This window comes from Puma concolor, chromosome A3 (genome assembly GCF_028749965.1).
Source record: "Puma concolor isolate L17-30 chromosome A3, mPumCon1.1.hap2, whole genome shotgun sequence".
NCBI lineage: Eukaryota > Metazoa > Chordata > Mammalia > Carnivora > Felidae > Puma > Puma concolor.
In genome coordinates, this window is record NC_141669.1 from 50,257,775 (window position 1) to 50,277,014 (window position 19,240).

Genomic DNA, 19,240 nt, shown 5'->3' on the forward strand with positions numbered 1-19,240 from the left:
TAGCTAGTCTTCCTGTTCTATGACCTCTTAGTGGGGTAGTCAGAAACTTGCCTGACTGGGCCAATAACAGATGGAGGAGAAAGCAAGTTCCTGAAGGAAGCTAACAGGCTGTGGCTGAATCTGGGACAAGTGGGAGGGAGCAAGCAGCATAAATTGTGGCCAGAACTCAAGTTGAAACCTAAATCTTACACTGGCCTAAGTCTGACTCCCATGAGTTCAAAGGGGTCATTGTGCCTAGCTGGTGAGGGCTGAAGGCACGGAGCTCCCAGGGATAGAGATGAGGTGGCAGAAGACTTGGGAGGAGGTATACAGTGAAGGAGGTCTGAACTGGCTGAGAGAGCCTGAGACTGGGGCGGGGGTTAAAGGGACTGGGCATAGCAACCAGTGCACGGTGGACCTGGGCTTCCCTCCACACAGATGAAACTTGTAGACCATGAGAAAAGCACAATGTGGGGAGGCTGCAGAAAGCAAGAGCCCTCAGGTGTGAGGGGCAGGCAACAAGCAAGAGGGTGGGGACATTGCAGAACAACCACCCTGACAGAATCTCCAAGATTCCCCATGCCTCCCATGTTTCGAGCTGCATGCCTGGAATGCTTGTCCCCCTATGCCCATACTCAGCTGTCTTTTCAAGGTCCAAGTGTCACTTCCTCCAGAAAACCCTCTCTCTGCCAGGACCCGGGGTTTTCCATTCCTTTGCATCAGCCTCTACACCAACATACATCTAGGGATTTGGGATTCATTATATCTATCTCAGGGCTCCCCTCGTCTCTTCCGGGGACTCCATGCCCACTCAAGCAGCCACACTGAGGCTGTTCTCAAAGAGTTTGTCGGTGAAAGGGCATTTTCTTTTCTTTTTTTTTAATGTTTATTTTGAGAGACAGAGTGTGCTTGCAAAACAGGAGGAGGGGCAGAGAGAGGTAGAGAGAATCCCAAGCAGGCTCTGGGCTGACAGCGAGGAGCCACAAGTGGGGCTTCATCTCACCGACTATGGGATCATGGCCTGAGCCTAAATCAAGAGTCGGAGGCTAAACCAACTGAGCCACCCCTGAAAGGGCATTTTCAAGGAATGACTCACCAGGGAGACGTTTGGACTTGGGGTGAAGGAGGTAGAAACGTTCCTGGGGACTTTTCAGGTCCTAAGTGGCTGCAGGAGGAGTTGGGGAGTAGCTTGGGGCTTGGCAGGAGCTTGGCGTCAAAAAGGCCCAGTCAGAAGATAAGGCTGACTTAGGGACCAAGCCTCAGGATGAGGCTTTTGACAAGGCATGGTTTGAGGCCAAGGAGCAGTAGAAGGTGCTCAGGACAGGATCTGGGATGGCGGACCAGTGGCGGCCTCGCCAGGGGCCCAGCAGAACCTTCTTTTTGTCTGTCAGCGGTGGTGGCAGAGGCAGCTGTGGTGAGTCTCCCGAGGTGGCTGATGCAGGCCAGCTGCGGGCTCTGCGCCACACAGACCCTGTGCCCCTCAGGTCACGATCTGCGCCACGGGGTGAGGGGTGGGGGTGCAGAATCAAGCCCAGGGTTCTCTTGGGCTGCGCGACCCAGAACGAGCTCCTTGTCTTCAAAGAGGCGGCCGCAGGGCAGTCCCAGCGCGCAGCCGGCCCACTCCCGGGCGCCCTTGACCTCGCTGTGCTTCCGGTGGTGGGAGGGAGCGGGGGCATCGGTACTCACGGGCAGGGCCCAGCCGGCCATTGCCCCTGCCGCTTCCGTTTCCGCGGTCCACTCTCACCTGGGGGAAGGGAGCACCGAGCTTTGCGCCCGCCCTTGGCACAGGAGAGAACAGGTCCCTCTTAGCCCGGGCAGTCTGTCCCCGGCCCGGGGTGGGCGGGAAAGGAGGGAAAAGGTACTTCACTGGTAATGAAGCACACTTCTCGGTGTGCGTGTGTGTGTGTGTGTCCCGCCGCTCCCCCAGCTCGGCTCGCACGCCCCCAGAGCTCTTTATGAGCCGGCGGAAAGGGCCAGAAAGGGCTCACGGACCCAAGCAAGGCCCTAGAAGAAACGAAACTAAAGTGGAAGTGTCCGAGTCGGTTCATTCAACAACGTTTTCTGAAAGAGAAAACAACCCTTGAAGTGTGCGAGACGGACTGCCGCTCCGCCCCTCGCCCCTCGGCCGCGAGTTTCCTCCCTCAACGCCCACCCCCCTCTCACTAACGGACTTCCCTAAGGGTGGAAAGGGGCGGGCAGGCACCTCTCCGGGACTGGCCCTCATCCGTCCACTGCCCTGAGGGGGTTGTTCGGAGGATCCCCAATCACAGGATTCAAAGGAGTGCGTGGAGAGGGAAATTCGGAAACTAAAGGTTGTTTATTGAACAACTAAGATTGTGCCAAGAGAGGCAACAATCTGGGGGGTGGAGGGCTGGGTAAAGGAACCCGCTAGATGGGAGGCTGAGATGGGCAATGTGGGTGAGAGGTGCAGTGTCACGGAATGAGAGATAAGGTAGGGACGACGAGGAAAGGGAAATCTGAAAAGAGATGATGCGCAGAGGTGTGAGAAAGCATCCTTAAAGGAGAATGGAGGCTCCTTCCCCAGGGAGTGAAAGTCGGAATGTGGGGATCTCTACAAGGAGGAGGAGCAGAGGACCCCAAATGTCTGAAAGGACAATAAGGGGAATCCGTGGAGGTGGGAGACATGAGGGGTTGCTGGAGAATGCTGAGAAAGGAAGACTATCAGAACGGGGGAGGGGGGCTGCGGAAAGGTGCCTGTCTGTGGATCACTCTGTGAAGGTCCAGGACAGGAAGGGTTGGGCCTTGGGGGTGGAGGGTATATGGGGGGTGAAGGCTACAAGACAACTGATGCAGCACCCCCTTCCCATCCAGCCCAGAACCCAAGTTTAATCTCTTAATCTCCCTCATTAATCATTCACCCTCCTCCTACCCTCCCCCCAACATGGGGATCGGGTTTCTCCCCAGCTCAGGTTCCAGAGGCATTGCTGGAGAAGTCCCCTCCTGTGCCCCCCCCCCTTGTCTGGACTAGTCCCTGGCCGCTGGGACAGCCTTAGGGCTCTGCTGTCAGCGGCCTCCTCCCTTTACTAGTCTCGCCTTCTCTTTCATCCCCCAAATGGGGACCTCCTAACCCCACTGTCATCGAACCCCATTACCTGAGCCTGGTTGCAGTTTGCAGGGGGGGTAGATAGGTGGGAGGGATGGAAAGGGCAAATGCCCTTCAGGAGAGAGGGCACTCCTCACAAACATACTAGTAATTGAGAGCAGAGGAAGAGATGACATAAAAGCTACACAGAGGAGGGTTGTAGTGTCTGTTTGGTGACAGGCATGGGACATGAGCTAGGCAGTTCCTGCAGCTTCCTGGGACTCTCTTTAAAAGCAGATTAAGTCTGGGCCACCTGGGTGGCTCAGTTAACTGTCAGACTTCAGCTCAGGTCATGATCTCACAGTTTGTGAGTTTGAGCCCCATGTCAGGCTCTGTGCTGACAGCTCAGAGCCTGGAGCCTGCTTTGGATTCTGTGTCTCCCTCTCTCTCTGCCCCTCCCCTTTTCATGTGTGTCTCTCTGTCTCTCAAAAATAAATAAACATAAAAAAATAAAAGCAGATTAAGTCAAACCACCAGCATGGTTCAGAGGACGGGGGCCTCCAGCCATGAGGTTCTCTCTTGGCCTCCCTCCGCCTCCTACCATTAATAACCAGTTAACAAGATCCTGAGGCATCTCAGTGTTCTGCTGTGGCCTAGCTCTGTTCTTAGACCAATCAGTGGGCCATTGGGCTGTGTTGCTCAGGCTGCCGTGAGGGTACTATGCCAGTGTCTCTGTGTGTCTGGGGGATGGGAGGGGTCACTGGAGGGAACTCATTACCAAGAAGACCCTGTGTTTCTCCATCTTTGGGAGGCCAGGTTAGTGCCTCCGGCCAGGTGAGGGTTCCTCACCCCCATTATCTTTGGCCCAGGGGCCTTAGGTCTCTCAAGCTCTGTTTAGGGCACCTCAACGGCAGGCTCCACTTGCCCCAGGGAATAGGCACAGAGGATCTTCGCACAAATGGTGAGAGGTGCAGAGGTCTACAGAGAAGGTGACATAATGGACACCCCAAGAGGGACTTCTTGGCACTGTGGGAAGAAACTTGAAGAATCCCATAGAAGCAAGTTCCTCAGGAACGGTGAGCTCCTCAGGAGTGGTGGGGCTTCTCTGCCTCTGGGCTGTGAATCCCCTTGCCTTGTTGGGCCTCCACTGGTGGAGCAACCACTGTTCCAGAGCTGCCTTCTTCCTACAAAGGACAGCTGTAGGGCGCTCACTCAGGTGTGAGCCCAGGCCTGGAATAGGTGTGGGAGAAAAGAAAGAAAGGACACAAATAAAATAGGAATGAATATCCCAGACCTTAGGGACCTTAGGGACCCAGACCTCAGGGAAATCCCCGAGCTGGCAGGGGTTTCTGTCCCAGGATCTGGTTGGGTCCATGAAGTCTGACCTGCAAGTCACTTTTCTATGGGGACTGACCAGTGGCCCTTTCCATTGCTGCTCTACAGGGTGGTTTCTGGGCTTTGGAGGCTGGGGAACCCTACCTGAACCACAGGAGCTTAATATGGAGGCAAAGACAGATCGACTGATAGGCCTCCGCGGAGGCCAGTCTTCCCTGGCCAAGACCCCTGGGTGGGGGCAGTAGCGATAGCTCCGGATTTGCTGTGTCTTCTTTCCCGAGGCCGCGGTCTATTCCACTTCTCCATGTGCTTTGACTTTCTCAGGGCCTCTAAGCCCGGGTCCAGCCAGAGAGCTGGTGGATCCACTCACCTGTTTTTGCTTCCGCATCGCATCCCCATTATTCCCGGTTGCAGAAATTCCGCCAGGCCAGGTCCTTCCAAGTCTTGAGTTCCCCCAGGCCCCTCGCGCCACTCTAATAACTTCCAGCCGCCGGGACCTCTTCAAGAGGGTTCTGCAGGGGTGGGGCGCGGACGAGGGGGCTAGGTCAGGAGACCAAGATCCTTTTTAGGAGGGATCAGAGATCCTAGAACGGTCAGGTCTGATCTCCCTCCTCGGAATTCTGCAAATCCCATCCGTTGGGGCAAGGGGAAGCAATTTATTGCCGACTGGTTTATGAGCCAGAGCAGCGGCTAGGCGGGGAGTCGATGGTACACAGAATCTGCGGGCCGTCCAGGAAGGGTCCAGTCAGAGCGTGTACGGGGCCATGCCCTGCCGCGCGGAACAGCTCGGCGGCCGGGTATGGCAGGTTGTTCCTGGTCTGCTCTCCGCGCCTCCCCACCCTGTTAGAAATACAGCTGCGGGGACATCTACAAGCTCCAGACCCACCGCGGCCCCGGGATGGGGGTTGGGGGCGCAGGAGGAGGGGCACAAGGGGCTTGGGCCCAGCGCGGGGGGCGGGTCCGAAGCTGGGGGCCCAGATAGGGAGCCGCGGTCTGGGGCCCAGCGCAGCCGGCGGCGGGACCGCCACAGCCCCGTCGGCCATGAACTCGGGACCAGAGCCCCGGACACCCCGGACATTATTCAGCATCGCCGACATCCTAGGCCCGCGCCTGATCCCCCGAGGACCCTCTACGTCCCAGCTTCCAGAGTCGAGTCCTGATCCCACGTCGCCTCTGTGCGCGCTGGAGGAGCTGACTAGTAAAACTTTCCGCGGATTTGACTGGCACGCTCCGGAGCCCTCTGAAGGTATAGCGCAGGCAAGGTCGCGCACTTTGACTTGGCCTTCTCCCCATCTCTCTCCTTCAGGTCCCGGTCTCGACCCTTCGTTCACAATGGCCCCCACCCTAATCTGCCCTCTGTCCTCAGCCCACGTGCTGGGACTTCCATATCCCAATCCTCACCTACCCTCCGTTAGTTCCCAGGCTCCGCGGCGGCTCCTTGGAGGCCGCCAGCGCCGAGGGGGAGGGCCAATCTGTCGAGAACTGAGTGACCCGTTGGTCCGTTCGCTGTAGGCGGGGCAATCGCGACACCGAAAGGCCGGCGAGATGGAGACAAAAGGCCTGAGCCCGAGGCTGTGAACAGTGAGCTAGGGCATGGGCGGTCCACAAAGTGCTGGGAGGCGAGGCTCGGTCTCTCCGGGTGACCTAGCTCCGCTCCACGCCGTTCTCTTCAGGAAAGGGGACAGGAACAGAAGGTCTTTGGGGCGGCAAGGGTCGGGGATTACGGACTTCGCCTCTCCTTACACTTTGAACCCCCACTACCTCCTTTTGGGCTCGAGGAGGAGGTTCCCGTGTCACTAAAAAAAGCGTAAAACAAGAGTGCTCATCATAACCTGAGAGTCTTTAGAAGGGCATGATCAGAGTCGTATTACATTCATCACACAGGGCTGCCCCGGGCTGTCCCTATTATTTTTTTAATGTTTATTTTTTGAGAGAGACAGAGTGTGAGCAGGGGAGGGGCAGAGAGAGAAGGAGACACAGAATCGGAGGCAGGCTCCAGGCTTTGAGCTGTCAGCACAGAGCCTGACACGGGGCTCGAACTCATGGACCATGAGACCATGACCTGAGCTGAAGTCGGATGCTCAACCGACTTAGCCACCCAGGCGCCCGGCTGTCCTATTTTGACCATGGTCGCCCGGCCTCGGATGCCGGGCCCAACCTACAAGCCCACTTATCCCGGGGCTCCGGAGGGCCTCAAAGATCCCTCCCCAGATTGCCTGACGCCCTGCCAAGTCTCCTTTGGCCAGTCTCGCCCTCTTCCTACTCCCTCACCTCCTCAAAATGCCCTCAGCCTGCTGCTTCCCATACCCAAGTGGCCCGTTCCACTTTATGCCCCCCACTCCCAATTCGGCCTGAACCCCCGTTTGGTAAGGGACCACGGTTCAGGCTCCTGTCCGCCTTCTCGCTCCGCCTCCCCCACCCCGGCTTGAGCCCCCCCCACAGCTTCTCCTTTGAGCGGATGCCTGATTCCTGCAGGCTAAGACTGACCCCCGCCATATCCCCGCAGGCCGCGCCGCCCCGAGTGCTCTGGGCCCTGGCCAGGCTGGCCGCAGACGGCGAAAGTCACGCACGGCGTTCACTGCGCAGCAGGTGCTGGAGCTGGAGCGACGCTTCGTCTTCCAGAAGTACCTGGCGCCTTCCGAGCGCGACCGGCTGGCGGCGAGGCTCGGCTTGGCCAACGCACAGGTTGTCACGTGGTTCCAGAACCGGCGAGCCAAGCTCAAGCGCGACGTGGAGGAGATGCGCGCCGACGTGGCCTCGTTGCGCACGCTGTCCCCCGAAGTTCAGTGCCGCCTCTCGCTGCCTGACGGCACCCCACGCCCCGTCCCTGGCCGGCCTGACTCCGGGCCCCACCTGTCAGAAGAGGAGATAAAGGTGGACTAATGAAGGCAAAGCCGCCGCCGCCCTGGGCACCTGGATCCCCGACCCCTTGCCTCCGTGCTCCGCGCCCTGGGTACTAGGGTGGAGGGAGGGTGTGGATCTGGCCTCCTCTGGCTCACAGTCCAGACACTCACTTTTCCCAATTGTTGAGAATAAAATGGAGACTCAGTCGCTCGACGCCTCAATCTTGGCGCCCCAGAGCAGTAAGAGCAAAATCTGCCGATTGTTGTGCAGATTCCGCGCTTGGCTGAGCGCTTTAAACGCGATGTCTCCTTCAAACCTCATAGCAAGTCTATTCGGTGATATAATTATACCCGTTTCACAAAGCAAGAAGCACTAGGTCAGGATTTGGGCCTAGGTATCCTGCCAGCCTTCAGAGCCAGTGCATGTCAGCCGGACGGCACTCTGGAGACTTCGAGCTGAGGGACACGTAGCTGCGGGCGACCTACCCCTACTGACTGCCTTTAGTCGCTGGACTCCAGCAGGCCTTTGACCCGCCTCCTCCAAGACCTTGCAGCTAACCTCTGGGCTGCTCCAAAGTGACAAAGTTGTGCCTGATCCTACCCTTTCCCCACCCTGAGGTCATTTGTTAATGGGCTTCAGACCATTCCCTCACTTCTGCTGAAAGAACCCCATGCTGAAACACAAGCTAAGTGAAAGCGGTGGGGAGAAGGGGCACAACCCTACTTCTGGGACCTCTGCCCCACACTTGGGCAGGAAATGTTCCCCCCAGGATAGTGGCCTTGGCAGGAGGGTGGGGAGGCTGAGTCTGGCCGCGGAGGTGGAGGCTGGAGTAGCTGCATGGGGACCTTGGCGGGTGGAGTCAATAGCCTACCCCCACCAGCGGACATTTCTGAAATTAATTTATTCCACTGGTAATTAATCACCCTCTGGCAATATGATGAGAAGGTAAGAGGCCTATGCCTATGCAGGGCCATCACTTCAGATCTTCAGAAGACCATGCTTAGGTTCTTTCCTGGCTCCCCTCTCTCCGTGTCTGTCCTTCCTCCCTCCTCAGGCTTTCCATGCTTCTGCCCAGATGCCACAACTCATTCTCAAGAATGTTCTGAGAATGATCCATCCAGGATTCAAGGGGAGTCAGCTAGGGCCTCGGTTGCAAGTGGAGGTCCCAGGAGAGAATATTTCAGGGAGACTGAACAATGCTGGAAGGCAGAAGGGAACCTGGCACTGTTGGACAATAACTACCGCTTATTGAACATAATTCAAGTGATGTGCATGGATTAATCTTCACAGTAATCCCAAAGATAATGAAATTTTAATTTCATTAAATTTTTTTTTAATATTTATTTTCGAGAGAGGGACAGAGTATGAACAGGGGAGGGGCAGAGAGAGAGGGAGACCCAGAATCTGAAGCAGGATCCAGACTCTGAGCTGTCAGCACAGAGGCCCACGTGGGACTCGTGGGACTTGAACTCACGAGCCATAAGATCCTGACCTGAGCTGGAGTCAGATGCTTAACCAGCTGAGCCACGCAGGTGCCCCAGATTTTAATTTCACTTTAAGTGTAAGGAGACTGAATCACAGAAGCCCAAGAAGATGTAGTAATGTCATGGAGCTTGTAAGTGGTAGGGCTGGCACTAACCTGCTTGTTTGACTCAGGGGCTCATGCTTTTGACCACTGCATGTTCTGTCCCCATAACTGTGACTGGGCCTAACTGAAAGAAGAAAATGGTTTACAAAGAAAGCCGGGGAGAAAGGGCCAAAGGTAGCAGTTTTGGGATTCTACTATAGATAAAGCATAGTCCTTGAAGGTTTTAGAGAGGAGAGACGTGACAGCAATGTTAGAGCAGGCCAATCTGGCTGCAAGTGTAGGGCGGACCAGTAACTGGCAGGGACCTGAAGAAGGAGCGTATCTCTGGCCACTGCAGAAGGTAAGAGCCGAGAGAATTCGGGGCCAGACGTGGTGGTGGCGGGGGGCGCTGTAATGAAAAAGGAATCTGTTTGATTATCCCAATGACCGAAGATTGCATGAATCTGTGACAGCCTCACAAACCTGGGTAACTGGAAGAAAAATGGCATCATGGGCAGAAATAATGACTACTGGTGTGGAGCTAAGAACTTGTCAGCCATTACGTACAAAAAGTGTTCTTTGCACCTGTGTTGCCCTTTCAGTACACATGTGCAACACACACACATAACTTCCCTGGTTCCTGTTCAGGGCCTTCATCCCCTTCCTAAGGCTGCCTCTTTGGAGACTTTAGAGTGACCAACTCATTCCCATTTGCCCAGGACTTTCCCAGTTTTAACACTGAAAGTCCCATACTCCAGGAAATCCTTTAGTCCCAGGAAAACCGGGATGGTTGGTCACTGTGCTTTCCAACCCCAGGGACTCAGAACTCAGACTGCTGTGTTGGAACCCTACCCGTTAGCAGGGTGAGTGTGGGGCAAAATGGGGATAAGGGGTCAGGAGTCCTGTGGTTCTTAGAGAAGGTTCAAGTCCAGGATAGGTCAAGAGATACTGGGGAGGGGATATTTCTTCGAGAGGCTGGAAGAGCAAGGAGCCAAATCAGCCTGAAAGCAGATACCACACAGCAATGGCGGCTGCCCATTCTTTGAGGAACCCTGGAGGAATCCCCAAAGCAGAGAAGTACCCCTCTGCTGCCCTGAACAAAGCCAGATGAGCAGGCCTCTTATGAAGTCACCATAATAGAATCCCCTTTCAAGCAAACACAACCACCTCTCCCCAACTAGGCACGAGCAAAGAATTCTCAGAGCAAATAATTCTTGTTAGGAAGTATGATTGTGTCAAGTTAATTGGCTCTGAGCCGTGATCCCCCTCCACTTGTGTCCTCTTAAATTCTAGCCCAGTGCTTCCACCTCTCATAATCAAGCCTTGGATGAACAAAACTGAAATCTCTCCCACCAAAATGGCCTCTGGATGGTATCTCCCCCGCCGGGTGCTAGAATAGTGCTTGGGTTGGGGCGCCTGGGTGGCTCAGTTGGTTAAGCGGCCGACTTCGGCTCAGGTCATGATCTTGTGGTCCGTGAGTTCAAGCCCCGCGTCGGGCTCTGTGCTGACAGCTCAGAGCCTGGAGCCTGTTTCAGATTCTGTGTCTCCCTCCTTCTCTGACCCTCCCCTGTTCATGCTCTCTCTCTCTCTCTCTGTGTGTCTCAAAAATAAATAAATGTTAAAAAAAATTAAAAAAAAAATAGTGCGGGGCGCCTGGGTGGCGCAGTCGGTTGAGCGTCCGACTTCAGCCAGGTCACGATCTCGCGGTCCGTGAGTTCGAGCCCCGCATCGGGCTCTGTGCCGACAGCTCAGAGCCTGGAGCCTGTTTCCGATTCTGTGTCTCCCTCTCTCTCTGCCCCTCCCCCATTCATGCTCTGTCTCTCTCTGTCCCAAAAATAAATAAACGTTGAAAAAAAAATTTTTTTTTTAAAATAAAAAAAAAAATAAAAAAATAAAATAAAAAAAAATAGTGCTTGGGCATTAGGGTCGATCACCTGGAGGGCTTAATGAAATACTAATGGCTGAGCCCTGCTGTTGCACTTTCTGATTGAAAAGGTATAGGGTGGGGCCTGAGAATGTATATTTGCAACAAGTCCCTGCTGGTTCAGGGACTACACTTGGGAGAACCACAGTCCCAGGAACTCTGTATTTTGTGAAATAAGCAGCAGTGTACTTACTCATACTCATCTCTTGCCACTATGGGAATCATGATTATGTAGGACAGTTGCAGATAAAAAATCAGTTTATTTAACACCCTTTATGTACCAGGCACTTTGTAGGTATTTTCTCACACTTTTACTTCCACTCCTCACAAAAGCCCTGTGGGGTAGGGACTGCCCCCATTTTACAGATGAGGGAACTGAGGCAGATGACCCAAGGTGACCCAGCTAGCAATGGCAGACTTCATTCTGATATATTCAAGGAGCCTGCTCAATAAACAAAAAGAATTTGGGAAAGCCCTGTAGAAAGAAGGTGTGTTTCAACACCTCCTATACAGGTGTGAATGCTGTTGAGCAAGACCATAAGGCAGCAAGAATCATTTATCCTGGCAAATGGTTCTCCCAGGCAAGGCATTCTGGAAGGCTTAAAAGTCCCCCACAGATCCATATTTCAATGAGCTGAGAGTTCCAGGCAAGGCTAGGGAGGAAGCAGCCAGGGGCAGCTGCCAGGATCTTAGAGAACCAAAAGACCTTGATTCTTACACAAGAAGTAGGGAATTATGGCCTTCTTTGGGGGGCAGTAACTCTTGGTGGGAAAACTGCATAAATTCACATGGGGAAAGGCTCATTACAATACCCAGTGCTGGAACAGAAAAAGAGCATGGCCAAGGTAGCAGCTCCCTGGGTGCTTGCTGACGCCTCATCAGCAGGACAGTCAGCAGTGGGAAGATGTGATGTTATGAACCCTGCCAACTCCAAGCAGGAGCTGGTGAGGGACTTCCCAAATGCAAACCCCAGTGAATCTTCTAGCAGTTGGAGGAGTTGAGACTATTGGGCAAAGGAGAGGTCAGAATGTGCACCAAATGACAGAAAACAAGGCATGAGTGGCTGGGGCTAGAAGAAACAGGGTAAGAGCTGGGCTCAGGAAGATGTGAGCCTCTATCAAGGTGAAGGGTGGGACTCAGGCCTCATTCATCATCGTGGCCCTGTTCCTGAGCATAGAGCTCTGGTTGGTGAATGAGTCCCTCGGGGCCAAGAAGCAGAGCAAGCCCCATATGCTCCCTGTGGGGTCTGTCATAGTCTGAAAACCTAACTTTTGTACAGTTCCCTCCTTAGCCTTGGTGGGTTTTATTTTTCCTTACTGCTCCCAGAGGAAGCCATCTGCTTTAAAACCAAAGAAAGGTTGTTTCAGTGGTCATGGGGCTCCTTTCTGTCATCCGGTCTCTGTGGCAAAAGGAATGACAACCAGGGGTGTCTTTAATTATGGTTTTAGAGTACAAGGTCTCAAAATATGCAGTGAACTGTGGGATACACACATGGCCTTGTCCTATGAGGGACAGGTCCTCTGTCATCTGGCTTGAGGTAGATGCTGGGGCCCAAGTCCTAGCACACCAGAGCCCTTTGAGGGGTCCTGGAGAGGGTGCGGTCTTCTAGTCTGAATTTGGGGCAGGGTCCAGTTGGGGTGGCTCAGATGACATGGGGGAAAACGCAAGGGTAGAGACAGAAGGCCAGGAGCTCTTGGAGCGGTGCTTGGAGGGCGACTGACAGACGGGAGGCCTGTGGTGCCCGGCTCAGCATGGGAAAATGGTTGCGGGAACCCAGTTGTCAGATGTGGCACCCGGATTCCTCCTCGCTGATTCTGCTGAGAAGGGAAAGGAAGGGGCACCTGTAGATACTCCTTTTCAGTGGACTTCAGTGTTAAGGGACTTCCCAAATGCAAACCCCGGGGAATCTTCTAGCAGTTGGAGGAGTTGAGACTATTGGGCAAAGGAGAGGTCATTCCCGCCCATTCCCACCCATTCCCGCCCATTCCTGCCCCCACTATCTGTCTGAGGCAGAAGGGAGCAGGGCCCACTGTGGAAATGCCAGCCATTTCTCCTGCTGCCCCCTCAGCATGACAGTGGGCAGGTTCCCTTACCAGGGCGAGGTGCAGAAGGCAAGAGTGGAGCTCCCGGGCTGCGTCAGGCTGGGAGCCGCCTCTCAGAGTCTCCTGGAACACAGCAGCTGCCTCTTCAAAACGCTTTGGTCCCAGAGGGATTAGAAAGAGCAAAGCTTAGGTATCAAGGGGGTAAATGAAATTAAAACTGCCCCTTTCTCAAACTCGCCTAGGCCTCTTGTACCACTAAGACTGTGACACTGTGGTACTAGGAGCTTTCCTAGAAAATGCAGTGTAGACCCAATCCCCACCGCATCCCACCCAAATTCCTCCTTTGCTTCCAATCTCAGACCCATTACCTGCAGTCCCATCAAGGCCTTGCCCAGGCGGAAGAGGCCTCGGGGCCAGCCAGGTTGCAGAGTAAGGGCCACCTGGGCATCAGCCAGGGCCCACATTGGTTGACCCAGCCGTTCATGGCAGAAAGAGCGGTTTCCAAATAACCTGATAAAGACAAAGTGGCCAAAAGTCTGGATCCTCAACACTTTGCCTTGTCCTGACCTCCGAGCACAGAGGCTAAGCCCCTACTCACCGATGATCCCGAGGGTTGAGCTTCAAGGCCTCGGTAAAAAGAAACACAGCCTTGTGGTAGAAACCATTTTGGGCCAAGGTGGTACCCAGCTCTGGGGAGGAGAGAAGGCAGGAAGGTTCAGATGGGGCTAACCCAGAGAGGGGAGGGTGAGGAGGGGAAAAGAAGGAGAGAGATAATCTCACTTGCCAGCTCCTGGCTCTGCTGTAAGGCAGCTGCCGGTAGTCCTGGAGATGCCTAAGGATGGGGAGCAAAGTCAAGTGGGACTTGAGACCTCAGCCTCCCCAAATCTTTCTCCTTTGTTCAAACAATAAATATTGCAGTCAGCATCACCCAATTTATGTAATTTTTATGACAGTTCTGCAAGATGGTATCAGCCCTACCTTCCTGCAGAGGAAACTAGGGTCAGGGTGTCGGTGATGGAACTGGACCCCAGGTCTCTTGATTCTAGAGCCAGAGAAGTCCTTCTACTGGTCACCTCACCTCTGCCTTAGGGGTCTGCCTGGGCCTTTCTTCTATTGGAGGGCTCCCTTCCTCCTGGCCCATCTTCTCTTGGGGGCCCAGACTTTTGCCTCGGGGCTCCTGGCTCAGTCCCTTGTCTCTGCGGGCACCGGGGGGCCAATCCCCAACCTTGCGCAAAGCCAGAGACACGAAAGTGCTAGATAGATCCAGTAAGTCCTGTGAGCAGAAAGGAGAGTTAGGAGGGGATGGGGATGAAGTATGTCCTGGAGTAGGTGGAGGGATAGGTGGGAGTGGGCAGAGACCAAGAAGGGAAGGAAGGGGGCTCTCACCTCTTCCTCACCACACTGTCCCTGAGCAGGGTTCCCAGGGCTAGATGGAGGGCTCCCATCTCTATCTGGGGTGGCCTTGAGCTGGAGGGAAGGCAGACAGGGATCACCCTGAGCTGCCTTTTCAGCTCCCACCCTCCTAGCACTGAGTGCTCCTCATTCCTGCCTATAGACACTCACCTTGGGCTCCCCACCCTCCTGCTCCAAGCGTTCCTGTCGCCTGCGATCCTTTTGACGCTGCAATGATAATGACGATGATGTATTATTTGAAAATTCTATGTTTTTTTTCATTTTTAAAATATCTATTTTATTTTTGAGAGAGAGAGAGACACAGCATGAGCAGGGAAGGGGCAGAGAGAGAGGGAGACACAGAATCCGAAGCAGGCTCCAGGCTCTGAGCTATCAGCACAGAGCTGGATGCGGGGCTTGAACTCATGAACCGTGAGATCATGACCTGAGCTGAAGTCAGAGGCTTAACCCACTGAGCCACCCAAGTGCCCCTGAACCTTCTATGTAAATACACACACACACACACACACGCACGCACGCACGCACGCACGCGCGCACGCAATTTGTATCTTGAAACCAATTCTTCACGTGTACCAGAGGTTATATGACATGTACTGGGTTAAGAGCTTTGTATACACTCTCATCTAATGGCTACCTCCAGGAGGTAGGTAGGTTTTGTGTCATCCTCATTTTACAAGTGAGCAAGCAGACACGAGAGTCACCAGGCAGAGGTCTCACAGTAAGAAAGAGGCAGATTCCAACCCGGCCGGTACAGTGTGACTCCAGAACCACCACATCATAGGGCTTCCACGAGACCTTCCACCTCTGGGCTCTGAGCTCCTTGGCCCCCCTCTGGCAAGAGGGTCTACTACAGACCACCTTGGGTTCTTTCCTGTTCTCACAAAGCTTCCCTCTTTCCCTCTTCCAAATCCCTCCAGGTTCCCACTCCTTCTGCCTTCCAGCCACCTTCTTCTTGAGTCGTTTCTTCTCTGCTTTCTGTTTCAGGCGCTCCTCCTCAGCCACCAGCTCCTCAGCCAGGTGGTTGGCTTCCTGGAGAAGGAAAGGCAGGTGACGGGAAAAGAGAAAGAGAACAAGAAAACCAAAGGGAGGCCAGCAGTATGGAAGGAGCTTGAAAGGTCCAGATTAGGGGAAAATACATATATGGGAATATGGCAGTTGGAGGAGCCCTGGGGGAGGTGAAGCCCCTTGTTGACCGTCTCACCTCTTCAGTCAGCAGGAGCTTCTGGGGCATGGCCACCTCAAGTAGGCTGTCTGAGCCACCGGAGGCAGATGCAGAGGCAGAGGGGCTATGAGGGCAGGGCTCACAGGGCTCAAACCCTTGGGGAGGATACAGGAAGGACTTTCGGAGACCACAGTAAGTGCCCAGTCCCTCAGCCCCTTTGTCTCTGTCACTCTGTCCAGGTGTTTTAGCCTCATCACAGAAATGGTCCAGGAGGTAATCTGTCAGGAGGGATAAGGAAAAGGGAAAGAAAAAGGAACATGAGAGAAAGGAGTATCTGAGGGCCAGCCCTCCCCAGGGTACCAGCCTCGATCCCTGGGCCCGGCCCCTGCACGCCCCACCATGGTGCCACAGCTGCAGCCGCCTGCTGCTCCCATCCACATGGATCCGGTGCAGGCCCTGGGGATCACTCTCCACAAGCCGTCGAAGAAAATCCACTATGTCCTGGGAGGGGGAGGGGAGGGAGGCTGGTATTGGGGGGAGCTCTAGGAGAGAACGAGGGGCTTGGCTGGATTGACCCCTCCACCGTGGCCACCACAAACCAGCCACCCAGCCTGGAGAACCTTATTGGCTGACCTCTCCCCACTCAGCACCTTAAGACACACTGCTCTGGTTTTCCTGGTATCACTACTCTCCTGCTTCCCAAGGGTTCTGTGAGGCCTTTCAGTCCAGCCTTCTCCATCATACAAGATCTCCTCCCCTTGACCTGCCACCACATCAGCCACACTGAGGCCCCAGAAACGGAACCCTCCTACCTGCTCTTCCAGCCATGTCCCTTGTCAAATCCCTGAATATGAGCAACCCCATATAACCTACTCGGGAGCTACCGCATGCCTGAATGAGAGCAGCAGTTCCTGGCTGGCCTCTCCCCTGCACTTCATTTGCTTCCCCTCAAACCAAGCTCTCAGCAGTTACTTCCCTACTCAGCAACTAACTTCCAGTAATTCCCCACTGTCAATTCCCCAGGATTACTGTCCCCCCCAGTAATCCTCCCACTAGGCAGGACTGAGTCTAGCTCCTCAGCCTGAGATTCGGAGCCTTCTGCAACACTCCCTGGCTGACCTTTCCAATCTTCTCTGTAATTCTCCACTGCTTGGCTGCTTTCATCCCTCTGCTATCAGATCCCTTCCAGGATCTTCCTCCCAACTGTCCCCCGATCCTGGCTGTGAGCTTCTCATCACATCTTGTCTCACCTTCAAGGCCCAGTTCAAATTCCATCTGCCCTCAAAGCCTTCCCAGACCTCTTCATCTCCAATAATCTCTGCCTTCACTCAACAAAGCTATACTCACATGCTCTGTGTTATACAATTTAGAACCTTATTATTCACTGCTTTTTATTGCTCTCTCAATTGGCAAGAAGCATGGAACTGGAAAGAACACTGTCATGAAATGAAACTGCTTGCATCTTAGTTCTGGCTCTGCACTGCCCGGTTGTTTGATTGTGAACAAGTCATATAACCTCTCTGAACCTTGGCTTCATCATTCACAAGATGAGAGAAGACTCTTCAAGACCTGGTCCGTTATGTTCTGGGGTTCTTATGAGAATCATTTCCCCAGTTACTGTCAGCTTTAGGGGAGAACAGGAGTCATCTTGTTCCTGTGTGGCCTAATCAGGCCTAAACAGAGCACACCCCTGACTAGGTGGTGGCCCACTGACTGAGAAACTTAGAAGTTACGTGAAACTCCAATGTGCTAAACTAATGCACAGGAAGGACTTCAGATCACTGAGGTATAGTCAACTTTCTAAGCAGTTTTAGAGCCAGGGTTTCCATCAGAAGATTGTCCTGACTTCACAGCATCTTCATTTAGCACTTTTAGCAATACTTATTTTATTTTCAAACTCAATTGCCTGGTGGGTTTGTTTCAACTTCTAACTGGCCCACTCTAGCCATCTTTAAAAACAAAAAATGATTACCTTGATCTTCTATTTCTCCCCAAAGCACAGTCTATGCTACTCTCTTAATTCACATTGCTGAACACAATCTAGCAACTCAGTCCTCCATGAATCATCTCCTACCTTCTTGTCCTACCTCAACCTACAGTGGCCAGTGGTCTCCTCTGAAGTTCCTACAACACACCAAGTGTGCTCTCATCTCAGGCTTTTGTACTTGTTACTTCCTCTCCCTGGAATGCTCTTTCCCCAGTGAATGGCTCACCCCTTCAGATCTCTTCTTAAACCTTTTCCAGGAGGCCTTCTCTGACCACTTCCTTTAAAAAGAGAAGCTCTCAACTCCACTCAGCACCCCCTGTCCTTCTTGCTTTATTTTTCTTTGCACTTTTCATATTTGGCATACTATATTGTTTATTTGTTGATTGGTTGCCTCCACTAGATGCTTCTAATTCATTGAAAAAAAGGAATTTTGTCTGTTTGGTTTACTGCTGTCTTTCCAGTGCCTACAACAGTGCCTGGTATATAGCTGGTGTTCAATATGTGTGCTGAATGAGCAAAAGCAGAGAGACTGGTGAGGAGACTATTCTAATAGAGATGCAGTCAGAAGCTGGGTCTGAAGAACCTTTGTGACCCAGTGAGTTTGGACTTCGTCTTGTCAGTGATGGGAGTGGAGTGCTCAAGTGAAACAGCACTGGAGAAGATGAGTCTAGGGGTGGAATGTTTAGTTAGCAGGCCATAGGCCATAGAGAATGAGTTCTTGAACTAAGGCCGTGGCAGTGGGAGCAGGAATGGAAACGATGCGCTTGAGTCAAGAGACACTTCCAAAGTGGATTTTAGTGATTTCATGTGTGAGGTAAAGGAAAGGGAGGATTATGTACAATGATTCTCAGATTTATGCTGTAAGCAACTGGATGTCAGTTCGTGTTGCTAACCAAAATTAAGATTAGAGGAAAAGGAACCAATTTGCAAAGATGATGAGTTAACTTCTAGACTTGTTGAGTTTGAGGTTTTGGAGAGCCCCAGGAAGCAACTGGAGACACAGATTCTCAGGGCTCCTAAATCTGATCCTGTCCTTCCCTCAATAACCCTATCACCTACTTGAGGACACCCAAGCCCCTGTGCCAGACAAAGCCTTTCAAGCCTCTCTCTTCCTTCTTTCCCACTGCATTTCTTACGGTTCCAACCAAACCACTCAAGTCCCACTTCGGTGAAGTCCTCTAAACTTTTCCTTGCCTCGGCGTCTTTGCTCACACTCCTCCCTCCGTTCGTAATATCTTATCCTAAGGAACTACCACCCACTTCCCAAATCCTCAACTCAGAAACCGTTGTCAACTCAATCCCGCCCACGTCCAGCACTTATCTAGGCAGCGTGGTTCCCGGGGCCCCACGCCCTCCATTTGTCACGCGCTCCTCCAGGCTCCACGGAGCCCTCAGAGCCCAGGGCATCGCCCGGCATAGGCGGGGCTCAGCACAGCTGGTTGGAAAGAGGCGTGACCAAGATAAACCGGACGAGGAAGAGCTAGGAGTCCCTTTTACCTCTGCGCCGTAGTCTTCAGGACCGAATTCCTTGCAGAGTTTGGGGACAGCAGCGACCTCCAGCGGACAGCCAGACCGCAGAGGACAGTCTATGGTAAAGGAAAGCAACGGCGCGTCACGGGGTTCAGGTTGGATGGGCCGGAGCCCTACGCCCACCGCGTGAAGCCCAAGACCCTACTGAAAACAGACCCAAGTGGGGCTGCCCTACCCTCCTGGACCCTCTCCTGTCTTGTCACACCTGCTTACCTAGCTTTATCCGCCCCACAGTCTTCGGAATCGGCGCCATCTCTCAACAACAGTAACCCGAAAGTGAAAGGTGATCTGGTACTTGATATCCGCCGAAGGGCGGAGTAGGACAGAGTAAACTGCCATCTTTGTTACGGGCAGAAGCCTCCGATTACGGAGCGCGAGAGAGTCCAAGACGGTCCCGGCGGCTCCCGGGCGAGA

At 53.6% G+C, this 19,240-nt stretch overlaps 2 protein-coding genes across 6 annotated transcripts; one reads left to right on the forward strand and one right to left on the reverse strand.

Moving 5' to 3' along the window:
* Positions 1-5,358: 5,358 nt before the first annotated feature.
* LBX2 (ladybird homeobox 2) lies at positions 5,359-7,422 on the forward strand. The gene is made up of 2 exons (XM_025932567.2): positions 5,359-5,603; positions 6,864-7,422. The coding sequence occupies exons 1-2, from the start codon at positions 5,399-5,401 to the stop codon at positions 7,238-7,240; spliced, it is 582 nt and encodes a 193-aa protein (XP_025788352.1). The 5' UTR covers positions 5,359-5,398; the 3' UTR covers positions 7,241-7,422.
* Positions 7,423-10,932: 3,510 nt separating this feature from the next.
* Positions 10,933-19,214, reverse strand: TTC31 (tetratricopeptide repeat domain 31). Of its 5 annotated transcripts, none has more exons than XM_086700783.1 (13): positions 19,040-19,214; positions 18,794-18,882; positions 15,708-15,810; positions 15,349-15,587; positions 15,093-15,176; positions 14,298-14,354; positions 14,121-14,201; positions 13,813-14,007; positions 13,515-13,566; positions 13,333-13,423; positions 13,103-13,244; positions 12,786-12,887; positions 10,933-12,506 (listed from the first exon to the last, which is right to left on the reverse strand). In XM_086700783.1, the coding sequence occupies exons 1-13, from the start codon at positions 19,077-19,079 to the stop codon at positions 12,216-12,218; spliced, it is 1,566 nt and encodes a 521-aa protein (XP_086556909.1). In that variant the 5' UTR covers positions 19,080-19,214; the 3' UTR covers positions 10,933-12,215. The 5 variants fall into 5 exon arrangements, with proteins under 5 accessions (XP_086556909.1, XP_086556908.1, XP_086556911.1 ...); XM_086700782.1 differs by having other exon boundaries at positions 10,933-12,509; XM_086700785.1 differs by lacking the exon at positions 15,708-15,810 and having other exon boundaries at positions 10,933-12,509; positions 19,040-19,090.
* Positions 19,215-19,240: the final 26 nt, after the last annotated feature.